This window comes from Eutrema salsugineum, unplaced genomic scaffold (assembly GCF_000478725.1).
Source record: "Eutrema salsugineum unplaced genomic scaffold, Eutsalg1_0 scaffold_16, whole genome shotgun sequence".
NCBI lineage: Eukaryota > Viridiplantae > Streptophyta > Magnoliopsida > Brassicales > Brassicaceae > Eutrema > Eutrema salsugineum.
Window position 1 is genome coordinate 1,211,400 of NW_006256858.1, and position 11,931 is coordinate 1,223,330.

An 11,931-nucleotide genomic window follows, 5' to 3' on the forward strand; every position below is an offset into this window, starting at 1 on the left:
AACGTCGGCTCTTTTGACGGGTCAAAACAAATTGTGATCTAAAATCTATCTTGTATATATATTTTCCAGCATCGTAGCCTGTATATTACATATGAACGTTTATAAAGAGTTACCTGATTTTCAATCTTAAAGGTCTACCACAATGAGTTCCCATGATCCCCTTCACTTCGTCATAATTCCCTTTATGGCTCAAGGCCATATGATCCCATTGGTCGACATCGCTAAGCTCTTGTCGCAGCGCCAAGGCGTGACCGTCTCCATCATCACAACTACTCAAAACGTAGCCAAGATCAAGGCCTCACTCTCTTCTTACTTTATTTCTTCGACCATCAACATCGTTGAGGTTAAGTTTCCCTTTCAACAAGCGGGTTTGCCTGAAGGGTGCGAAAGTATCGACATGTTAGAGTCAATGGCCGATATGGTGAAGTTCTTCGACGCAGCCAACGGGATTGAGGGGCAAGTCGAGAAAGTTATGGAGGAGATGGTTCAGCCGCGACCAAGCTGCATCATCGGAGATATGAGCCTTCCTTTCACTTCAAGACTTGCCAAAAAATTCAAGATCCCCAAACTTCTCTTCCATGGGTTCTCTTGTTTCAGCCTCACGTGCATACAAGTGGTTCGAGAAAGCGGGATCTTGAAATTTATAGAATCTAATGACGAGTATTTCGAGTTGCCTGGCTTGCCTGATAGAGTTGAGTTCATTAAACCTCAGGTCTCTGTGTTGCAGCCTACTGAAGGAAGCATGAAAGAGAGTACGGACAAGATTATTGAAGCTGATATTGACTCTTATGGTGTCATTGTGAACAGCTTCGAAGAGTTAGAGGCAGATTATGCAAGACAATATAGGAAAGCACGAACCGGAAAAGTTTGGTGCGTAGGGCCTGTTGCCTTGTGCAATAAGTTAGGCCTAGACAAAGCTCAGAGAGGAGACAAGACGTCCATTAATCAAGACCAATGGCTTCAATGGCTTGACTGCCAAGAAAACGGTTCAGTGCTATACGTTTGCCTTGGTAGTCTATGCAATCTCCCCTTGGCTCAGCTCAAGGAGCTAGGACTAGGCCTTGAGGAATCTAATAAGCCTTTCATTTGGGTTATAAGAGAATGGGGAAAATATGGAGAGCTAGCAAATTGGATTCAAGAAAGCGGATTCGAAGAGAGGATCAAAGATAGAGGACTTGTGATCCAAGGTTGGGCACCTCAAGTGTTCATCCTCTCACATGCATCCATTGGAGGGTTCTTGACTCATTGTGGATGGAACTCGACTCTAGAAGGAATTACTGCAGGAGTTCCATTATTGACATGGCCTTTGTTTGCTGAACAATTCTACAATGAGAAGTTGGTTGTGAAGATATTAAAAGCAGGATTAAAGATAGGAGTAGAGAAATCGATGTTATATGGGAAAGAAGACGAGATAGGAGTGATGGTGAGTAGAGAAAGTGTGACAAAAGGTGTGGGTGAGCTGATGGGTGATAGTGAAGAAGCACAAGACAGAAGAAAAAGAGTGAAAGAACTCAGTGGCTTGGCAAATAAGGCCTTGGACGAAGGAGGATCTTCACATTCAAATATTACAATGCTCATTCAAGACATTAAGGAGCAGTCACAATCAAATTTGATTAAAGTAGAGTTCAATTATTCCTGCTAAGATTGTTATAGAGAAACCGGTTCGGTGCCCTCATACCGGTTATGAGACATGAATCTTGTATATATATATATATATATATATATATGTAATATATATGTAGCAACAACTCTCTAGTGCGGTTGATTAAGGGACATGTTGAAAATCTATACGAAATTTACATAGAAATAGAAATAAGGCTTAGATTTTTCATTTGTATAAGTCATAAATTGTTTTTTTTAATATATAAAAAAATGTTCTTAAAATAATATGGAGAATAAGGCCCAATTTACCGACAAAAGGTCCAATTTTTTTGTTTATTTTCTATGGTCCAAAGTTTTGTCGGAACAGATCTAATCGTAGGTGCTATGACAACTTTTTCACCAAAATATAATAGCAATACGTTAAAACCTTCACTTATAGAAATTGCTTAAACAGCAAAGATATCCATCATGGAGAATATACAAATAACATTTTCGGGATATGTTTCATTCATATTTACGATCTCTCAGATAGAAAAACTTGATCCCTCACTAGTATTCTTAAATTTTGGAAGTAGCGACAAGAAAAGGAAAACAAAAACTAATATGGCATATAATAGAAGACACTATATGTGAAAAGCATTACTGACCCTGAGATAGTGAGATTAACCTGGCTAATATCTCGAATATTGTTATATTTACATTCCAGTAAATCTAATTTAAAAGCCTATATAATGAGAAAGATGATTACCTAAAAGTATATATTATTCTAGAGAAAATTAACCATAAGAATGCCCCAATACTCTCAAGGTTGAACGAGTCTATGTTTGGTTTGTATACCACATACGGACAATTGAACGTTTCAAAGTGTCACTTTATTCATTTAAACAAAAACAAAATGTCCCTTTCAGACGGAATTCATTAGCTTAATGCCGTGATGTTTGGGGTTTATTTTTTTTTTAATTTTTTTTTAATTAAGAGTAGACTTTCAATATTATAACTTATATATTTCTTGGTATAAACGCTAGATTTATCCTATGTAGTTCCTTAACTAGTTGGTAGAAGTGTCTTGATTTATGCCTTTTAACAAACAAAAGATGCCTTGATTTAGCCCTTTAACAAAATAAAATTAAGGAATCTTTGATTTAAACTATATATATATATATTGTATACAGTGGCGGATCTAGAAAAAAATTTAGTTGGGGGCGTAAGTTTATAAACCGAAAAAAAAAATTAGTTGGAGACAAAAAAAAATTTTTACCATTAAATTAAATATATTTTGATTGAATTTACCTAAATATTTAAGAAAAAATAAAAAAGAATAGGGGGTATTTGACCCCACTACCCATTTACTACATCCGCCCCTGATTCCATATAAGAACTTGATTTCATGAAATTGAAAAAAAAAAAAGATCACGAAAATCTCGTTCATTCTAGCTTGTGATATTTGGAACCAACTAATGGTGTGAAATGCATGGACCTCAAGTTACGGCGAAGCTACAATCATAATTGGCAGTCTTTTTAAATGACAGTTTTTCCACGTGAGCTCTGATACAAATACGGTAAAGAGAATTATTGATTGATAATTTAAGTTGATTCATTTTCGTTAACAACCCTCTCTTGAGAACTCCTAATAAACGTACACCACAAAGAAAATTAATGACTCTCATGCAAATTAAAGGATGTGATGACGAAACTAATTATGTAGACACAAAACCATAAAAGGTTAACTGACTCTAACGTCCCTAATCGCCTTTAATTACATTTATTTACGAGTAACCTGATCCTCTTAGATACGCTCATTGACTTCTTATTTTGGCCACATGCTTAGCCAAGCTTGACCTGATCACGTACTTCTGCTGTTCTAGTGTTCTGCAACACCGGCATCATTTTCAACAAATATAAAAATTGAAGTTTATTTCTTTATTAATTAATTAACTTTTTCGTAATATTAATGAAGTTTTCAAACTAGTTTTCAAAGTAGTTTCTATAGATAATAAACTTTACTCACATTTAGTCTTTATATCCCTCTGAATTACGGATTTCAACTTCTTCTGATCCTTCTTCTTTTCTTTTTTTCTAAATTCCAACTTGCTCATATTTTATTTAATAAAAGTGAGGTAGATCACGTACGATTGTCATGGTATAATGACTAGCTCACTATCGTCATCGAAAAAATATTTTAAACATTTAAACAATGAGGATGCGTTATTGGTTCTCTAAAAAAATAGTTTTTTGTGACTTATTCAAAGTCAATGTACAGCTTTTGAAGACTTACCCAATTAATTAAGATGTCATCATATATATGAACTTTCTGTGTGTGTATCCTCTATGCCTTTATCTGTAGACATTTGCTAAACCCAAAAAATGGAAACTAAAATTCTTTCAGAAGCCAAAAGACTCCACTTTGTTTTGATCCCTCTCATGGCTCAAGGGCATCTGATTCCCATGGTTGATATCTCCAAGATTCTTGCGCAACATGGCAACGTCGTTACCATAATTTCAACCCCTCATAATGCTTCAAGATTTACGCATACAGTTGAGCGGGCGAGATCAGAGTCGGGTCTCGAAATCAACGTCGTGAGATTTCCAATTGCCTACAAAGAATTCGGTCTTCCTGAAAATTGTGAGACTCTCGACACTTTACCCTCCAAAGACCTCCTAAGGAGATTCTATGACGCTGTGAATAAGCTTCAGGAGCCATTGGAAAGGTTTCTTGAGCAGCAAGAAATCCCTCCAAGTTGCATAGTTTCTGATAAATGCCTTTTTTGGACGTCAAAAACGGCAAATAGATTCAAGATCCCGAGGATCGTGTTCCACGGAATGTGTTGTTTCTCTCTTTTGAGCTCCCACAACATCCATCTTCATAGCCCGCACCTCTCGGTTTCTTCAAACTCAGAGCCTTTCTCTATACCTGGAGTACTACACAGGATCGAGATAGCTAGAGCTCAGTTACCCGGTGCCTTTGAGAAGTTAGTAAATATGGATGACGTTCGTGTGAAGATGCGTGAAGCTGAATCAGACGCCTTTGGGGTTATTGTTAATAGCTTCCAAGAATTGGAGCCTGGTTATGCAGAGGCTTACTCTGAGGCCATCAAGAAGAAGGTATGGCTCGTTGGACCCGTTTCTTTATGCCATGATCGTATGGTGGACCTATACGATAGAGGAAACAACGGTAACATTGCGATAAGCGAGACGGAATGCTTGAAATTTCTCGATTCGATGAGACCAAGGTCAGTGTTATATGTTTGTCTAGGAAGCCTCTGTCGACTAATACCTAATCAACTGATAGAACTAGGGTTAGGGTTAGAAGAATCTGGAAAACCCTTTATTTGGGTGATTAAGACCGACGAAAAATACATGAGTGAGCTAAACGAATGGCTAAAATGTGAAATGTTTGAAGAGAGAGTTAGGGGAAGAGGGATAGTGATAAAGGGTTGGAGTCCTCAGGCTATGATACTCTCACATGGCTCAACCGGAGGGTTCTTGACTCATTGTGGTTGGAACTCTACAATAGAAGGGATATGTTTTGGTATACCAATGATCACATGGCCATTGTTCGCTGAACAGTTTCTTAATGAGAAACTAATCGTTGAGGTTTTGAAGATTGGGGTTAGGGTTGGGGTGGAGATTCCGGTGAGATGGGGAGACGAGGAGAAGATTGGAGTGTTGGTCAAGAAACAGAGTGTTGTGAAAGCTATAATGCTTTTAATGGACGAAGGTTGTCAACGTGGAGATGACGATGATGATAGAGAATTCGTGAGACGAAGGAGACGTATTCAAGAACTTGCAGTAATGGCCAGAAAGGCCGTGGAAGAAAAAGGATCTTCGAGGACTAACGTTTCAATCTTGATTCAAGATATTTTGGAGGAATTGAGTCACGAATAGAAAAGTCTAAGGTATTAGCTGATATATAAGAAAATGCAATTTTACTATTATGAAAATTGATGTCAAAACAACGAAAGTAATATATACTTTTTATTGTAAACATGCATCGAGTTTAGATCCGGATGATGATACAACGATGCTATATGCCTTAATTATCAAGATTTAATCTCGTAAAGATCTCTATACCATTTGATGGCTTTTACAAGATGCCTAATTAAAGGAGCTCATGTGAGGTAAGGTAAGTAGACTTTATGATAACGAGGTATTAGAGATTTACAGTGTTTTAACGTTGGTTCTGTTGGCAAACATATGCGTGGCTTTTGGTTCAAACTCTTACACTCGTACAATAATTTCCGAAGGGAATAGTAATGCATTCGAGCAATTTCAAAATTATCATTGGGCATTTTTTACCGAGATGTAAGGAGATTAAATAACTATGCATTCAAATTAACAAAACTAACTCTACGAAAAATAAATCCGCCAAAAGAAGCCACTAGACTAGATCACTAGACCAATAGTTGTATCACACAAATTAACCAACCAACCTTGTATACCAAATCAAATTAAAATATATCTTCGTAAATAACTATGATAAATAGATAAATATTTCCAGTTAGCCGTGGAAAACATACAATTTTGTTAGCAAGCACAGAACACACTTAAATAACATGATTAGACTAACATATTAGTTGGATAATAAAATAATCGGAGGGCGGTTATTCTTTAAATTAGAATATCTAAAGTTTGATTTCGAATATATATAGGGATCCTTTTTAAATATGCAGATAGAAATAGACGATTAAGTTATAACAGCTTAATGAAAACATACTCATCACTAGACGTCTATCACAATTTGGAAGCTTTTAGGATATGGATCAGAAGATAAATGCTTTAATACTACTTCTGAAACTCCAAGATGGTGTAGAAGTAATCAATGTAGAAAGGTCGAAAAGTAGAGAATCCAGCAGATAGACCAAGCTCTTTAAACTCTTCTTCGGTTCTGTGCTTACCTTTGGTTCTATAGATTGTCATGACAAAGATGTCGCCTTCTAACAAGGCACGAGTCCGATGACTATCATCGGTTTCCTTAGGCAAGACCGGCTCACAAGCGATCAGTTTTCCTCCAGCCGGTAAAGCATTGTAACAATTCTTCATTATCTGCTTACATTCTTCATCCGTCCATGTCGTTAACACCCACTGTGCACATGACAAACAACACATATCGATCATTCAATTCTGACGGCAAAAAAAGTACTAAATAAATCAAAGTATAACCAGTCACATGATTTTTGCCTCTACACTATTTGTCAATAAATCCAAAAAAAGTAAGTAGGTGCGTTCACGTGATGATAAATCTATAATGGTATTCACAAACCTTCATGAAGATTGCGTCACCGCTTGGAACTGATTGGAACATATCTCCACCAATGTGAGTCACTCCTAAATCATACAAATACAATATCAACAACTATAGTTATTAATTAAAGAACTACAAATAACATACGGCTTTCCAAAAATAACGTTTAGTGTCCCAATTTTTATAAAAAATAATGAAAAAATAAAACTATAATCCAGGAGAATATTCAAACCAGGAATCTTGGGGGCTTTGGCAACAACTTCTAGCAAATCAAAATTAATGCCACGACGAACATTAGGAAATTGCTCAATGATCATACGGAGACAATCCCCTGCGCTACCACCTACGTCAACTAAATGCTCCACAGATTTAAACCCATCGTAACCGTCCAATATTGCTTTCATGAACGGCGCAGATACACCGGACATCGCCTTCTGCATCAAACCGTTCATCTCCTCGCATTTCCCGTACTGCGAATACGCCGCCTCGCCGTTGGCTTTCACGTACGGCTCCGTCTCCGGCTCCATCACCGCCGTGTGAACAAGCGGCCACGCTCGCATCAACGCCTCCTGGTGGTGTTGGAGGACGTAAGCGGCGTAGGAGAGACCGCCGGAGTCGGTGACGAGCGTTTTACCGACGTCGGTGAGAGAGTATTTTCTCTCGACGGATGATCCGTTGATGTGTTCGGAGAAAACGCCGTAGCTTGTGAGCATCCGGAGTATGCGCTGGAGATTCTCGGGATCGCCGGCGATGGTGGTGGTGGAGGATGAGAGAAGGAGGCGAGGGAGGATCTCGGCGGCGGAGAGAGGAGAGTTGGCTCCGGCGTTCCAAATAGCGTCGGCGATGCCTAATTTAACGGCGGCGTTTAGGGACATTGGTACGCTGATCATGTTAGCGAGCTCCATTATTGCAAGACGAGCTTTGTTCCTACTCTCCGAGCTTTCGTCTTCCATTTTTTTGGTTTTCTCTGTGTGTGGTATGTGAACGACAAAGACCACTCCAACTAATAGGACGCTGTTTGGATTTACGTAAGGGGAGATGAGGGTATTTACGTAATTTTATTAATTCTCTTTCTTTTTGCCTCTGTATTACGGCATTACCAAATTTTAACCCCTTTTAACTATTAGTGTGAATTGAAATATATAGCTTCCTTTTTGAGAGATAGAGTTTTTTGTTGGTTTTTTAAATTTTTAGATGGAATTTTTGTGGTCGAGGTAAAACTATTAGTATCATATAGTATGTATAATTTTGCAAAGAAAATGACATCCAATTAAAAATAATGATAGAGGTTGCTAACTCACTCAAGCAATATAATTGTTGAAAAGAGGTAAATGTTGAGATAAGAGCGTGTATGTGGACATTTTTTAAAAATATATATATTTGGTTATTTATATCACTAAATACGCATATTTTTGTTACTATTTTGTAATTCATATCAATAGAAATTTTTACAGTTAAATGTGACTGAATCATTGAATTGAAGCGATGTTAACAATGATAACATATTGGAAGTGATTTTCAGTATTTGTATTGTGTTACTTAAGACAACAACGGGAGAAATTATTGTATTGATCTATAACTATAAGATTAGTCGATGAATCATTCAAATCTTCCGAAATAACAAACTGAGAGTGGTCGTGGAGGTCGATGACCATCGGGACATTATAGTTAGCCTTTAAATGCATTCACAAGCTTTCGCTTGAAAAAAGGAAAAGAAAAAAGACATATGGTTTAGTGGTATAAAATTTTGCAAATAGAAAAAGTTTTTTTTTTTTTTTTTGCAAATAGTGACAACAGCCAGCATATCATTATTATCTTCCAGACAGAGAGATTCTTAGAGTAAAATACACAATAAGATAAGAAATAATTGAGTTGTTGTGTTTTGAAAAAAAAATTATCCAAGTCCAATCTCCCATATTTCTTTTGTCGTTTATTTATGTTGATGGGATACATCATCATACATATTGACTTATTGAGATTTCAGAAACATTATTGTTACAGCCCAAAAAATTTGAAAAATTACTTTGGCGCAAGGAATATAAATAAGTAATATAAATGTAATTCTTATATTCTATGATAGAAAAATGTGATTCATAAAAATTCGATATCATATGATAATATTATTGTACGAGGAGTGTGGACATGCTCTTGGATAAATTATATACGAGTCAATTAGTCATGCTCTTATTACATGATCGGAGTATTTTTGGTTTAACAATAAAAACAGATTTTGGGTTATTATTTTAGATATGAAAAATTAGGTAACACCATTACAGTATTTAACCAAGGGTTACACACACCATAAACTCATCATTTCTCTTCCAGCTCTTCAATTTATGATTTAACAATAGTGCTTTAATACATAGATTGTAACCAGCCAATTGTGTAACACGTCCATCAACACCAATCAATCATGATGGTAACAAAAAAAAAAAATCAATAATCATAAAGACAGGTGAAAACAGATTCGAACTTCATCTTCAACGTTCAGGCCCTTTGGCTCACCTTCATATACAATCCCTGCAATTAATAATAATAAAAAAAAAGAATAATTAACAGCATCAGACAAATATGTAAAATGGGATTAAAAAAAAAAAAAAGACACTTTGATTAATCTCTAGTTTTGAGAACATTGTCATACATTGGTGGTGTGAATGGTTGCTCCAGTGGTCATGCTAATGGTCTGATCAGGGACGAGCTCAACGTTTAAGCGCTGGAGAAAGACCGCGAGTGCCACAATTGCCTCCATCATTGCAAACTGATCGCCTACACATTTCCTAGGGCCTCCACTGAACGGTATGAATCTGGTAAAAAAAAAACAAAATCATCAACCACTTCCTAAACTCATCTGATCAAATATTAACTAGCTTGTGTCAAAACATATGTACTGTACTACTTGAGCTTACTTGAAATCGGTGTTTGTTTCGTTAGGAATCGGTCCTTCTAACTCGAATCGTTCAGGCAGAAACTCCTCAGCTTTTTCCCATACCTTTAATTTAGCCAACACATAAGAAATGTGGGCTTAAACTGTCACTAGAGGGAAGGAAAGAGGACTTTACCGCAGATGAACGATGGACGTTATAGACCGAAATCATAATGTCTTGTCCGGGATTGACCTTGTAGTTCCCGGGAAGAATGTCGGGAACTTGAGCTCTTCTAATCAAAACCTACAAGGTAACACAAAGACATATCAGAAATTTCAGTTTATATATGGAACTAGAGAGATGAGCTTGATTTGCTTACAGGAGGATGAGGGTAGAGACGCATCGACTCGTTTATACAGCGAGTGATGTACTTCAATTCCTTTATGTCTTCATAAGCAGGGTTTCTTCCTGCTAAAACTCTGTCTACTTCTTCTTGTGCTTTCGCCAATGCGGATGAGTTCTATTCACATTAAATAGTTCAAAGTGACAACTACAATTACTCATCAGTGAAAACAGAGAAGCTTCCTTCTAAGTGGCATAGGAAAGTAGAAGCTACCAAAAGGTACCTTACTTAGGAGATAAAGTGTCCAAGTGAGGACTGATCCAGTGGTTTCATGACCCGCGACAAGCATTGAGAGAAGATCATCTCGTAACTGCACACTTGACACCTGAAAAAAAACCGCACAATCAAACACCAGCTTGAATTTGCAACAATGAAAGGCCAAGGTAAAACCTCTTCTCTGCTTGCGAGCAAGAACCGCAGGATACTTGGATCAGCATCATTTACATACTCCTCGTCATCGATTCTTTCGCCTTCTCTCTCGACAATTTCTTTGCACTTGCCAATGAGGTCTTCAACGGTTTCTCTTATCAAAGTTACAGCCTTTTCAGCTTTCACCTGTCTCGGGATTATCTTACACAATGCATCAATCTGAAAAAACAACAACGGATTAACAAGACTTCAATTGTGCCGCAATCAACAAACCAGTTAAAACACAGAACTTGCCTTCCAGTATGGTAGAAGATCAGTAGAACGAAGCTCAGCTTCTTTGAGAGCAGTGTAAACAGCTTCAATGACGGGACTATCGGTAGTCAGTGAATCGAAATTGTAGTTGAACAGCGACAAGCCAATAACGTCGAGAGTTAACTGAGAGAACTTCTCTTCCATATTCACAGCTCTTCCTTCCTGTGCATAAGGCTGCAGCTTCTCAACAAGCCTCTCTGCACATTTGCAGAATACTCTCTCCACAATCACAGACAAATACCTCTTGTGAAGAGACGGTACCACCGCTCTTCGTCTCGCCTAATACCAAAAAATTCAGACGCCAATGGTTTCAAATTAGTTCAAAACTAAGCCACAATACAGAAGATTTTGCAAACCGAATTTGCCAGAAACCTTGAAGCTAACCCTTAATTATAGAACAATCCTGAGTGGCAAGGGATTTAGGATTACTTATCACACAAGATTGAAAATTGAGTTTGGAGAAGATGAAATTTACCGTCCAAAGAGGTCCTTCGGCGATTGCAAAACCCGAACCGAAAAGGAACTCGGAGACTTCAGCGACTAGCCCTTTAGCGTACTTTGGATAGTTTCTCAGAACGTGTTTCGCAATCGCTGGGTCACTCACTACCACGAAATTCCGAGGACCAGCAGCGAGACGATAAATGGGTCCGTACTCGTTCATCCATTTGTATAGTGGTAAGAAGAGAGCTCCACCGAGAAGTTCCGAGACGTCTTCGAGCTTCGCGCTCGCGATTGGTATTCCCGAATCGTCGTTTTGTCCTGAGGAAAGGGTGCGAGTGAGTGATGTGAGCCAATCGGGGCTGACCCATGACTGAGATTTCGATGGGTTGGTCTCGGATTTGGGTTTTGGTTTCGGTTTCTCTATGGAGGATTTGATGGAGAATGAAGCGGAGAAGAATTTGGATTTCGGAGAGGGAAGACGCGTAGACTTTGTAATGAAGAGAGAAGAAGAAGAAGATGGAGATTGAAGAAACAGAGAAGAATACTCCATTCTTCTCGTAAATGTTATAGATATATCTCTGTGTATCAACCCATTTGATGAGCTCTTTTCGAAGCTTCGGTGCAGAAAATATTTGACTCTGTGTGAGTACGCGGGCCGTTAGGCGTGGATAAGGAAGACGATATAAAACGGCAGCGTT

At 37.9% G+C, this 11,931-nt stretch overlaps 4 protein-coding genes across 4 annotated transcripts; 2 read left to right on the forward strand and 2 right to left on the reverse strand.

The window, feature by feature from the left end:
* The first annotated feature begins 142 nt into the window (after positions 1–142).
* LOC18021617 (UDP-glycosyltransferase 73C7) lies at positions 143–1,811 on the forward strand. The gene has a single exon (XM_006403656.2). It carries the CDS (start codon positions 143–145, stop codon positions 1,640–1,642), a length of 1,500 nt encoding a protein of 499 aa, XP_006403719.1. The 3' UTR covers positions 1,643–1,811.
* A 2,133-nt stretch (positions 1,812–3,944) lies between these two features.
* Positions 3,945–5,587, forward strand: LOC18021618 (UDP-glycosyltransferase 73D1). Its single transcript, XM_006403657.2, has one exon. The coding sequence runs from the start codon at positions 3,967–3,969 to the stop codon at positions 5,485–5,487; it is 1,521 nt and encodes a 506-aa protein (XP_006403720.1). The 5' UTR covers positions 3,945–3,966; the 3' UTR covers positions 5,488–5,587.
* A 643-nt stretch (positions 5,588–6,230) lies between these two features.
* On the reverse strand, positions 6,231–7,821 carry LOC18021619 (caffeic acid 3-O-methyltransferase). Its single transcript, XM_006403658.2, has 3 exons — positions 7,077–7,821; positions 6,863–6,927; positions 6,231–6,684 (listed from the first exon to the last, which is right to left on the reverse strand). Exons 1-3 carry the CDS (start codon positions 7,795–7,797, stop codon positions 6,385–6,387), a joined length of 1,086 nt encoding a protein of 361 aa, XP_006403721.1. The 5' UTR covers positions 7,798–7,821; the 3' UTR covers positions 6,231–6,384.
* Positions 7,822–9,091: 1,270 nt separating this feature from the next.
* LOC18021620 (carotene epsilon-monooxygenase, chloroplastic) lies at positions 9,092–11,874 on the reverse strand. The gene is made up of 9 exons (XM_006403659.2): positions 11,268–11,874; positions 10,775–11,071; positions 10,502–10,699; positions 10,335–10,436; positions 10,088–10,228; positions 9,904–10,011; positions 9,751–9,833; positions 9,486–9,648; positions 9,092–9,364 (listed from the first exon to the last, which is right to left on the reverse strand). Exons 1-9 carry the CDS (start codon positions 11,781–11,783, stop codon positions 9,332–9,334), a joined length of 1,641 nt encoding a protein of 546 aa, XP_006403722.1. The 5' UTR covers positions 11,784–11,874; the 3' UTR covers positions 9,092–9,331.
* Between the last annotated feature and the right edge of the window lie 57 nt (positions 11,875–11,931).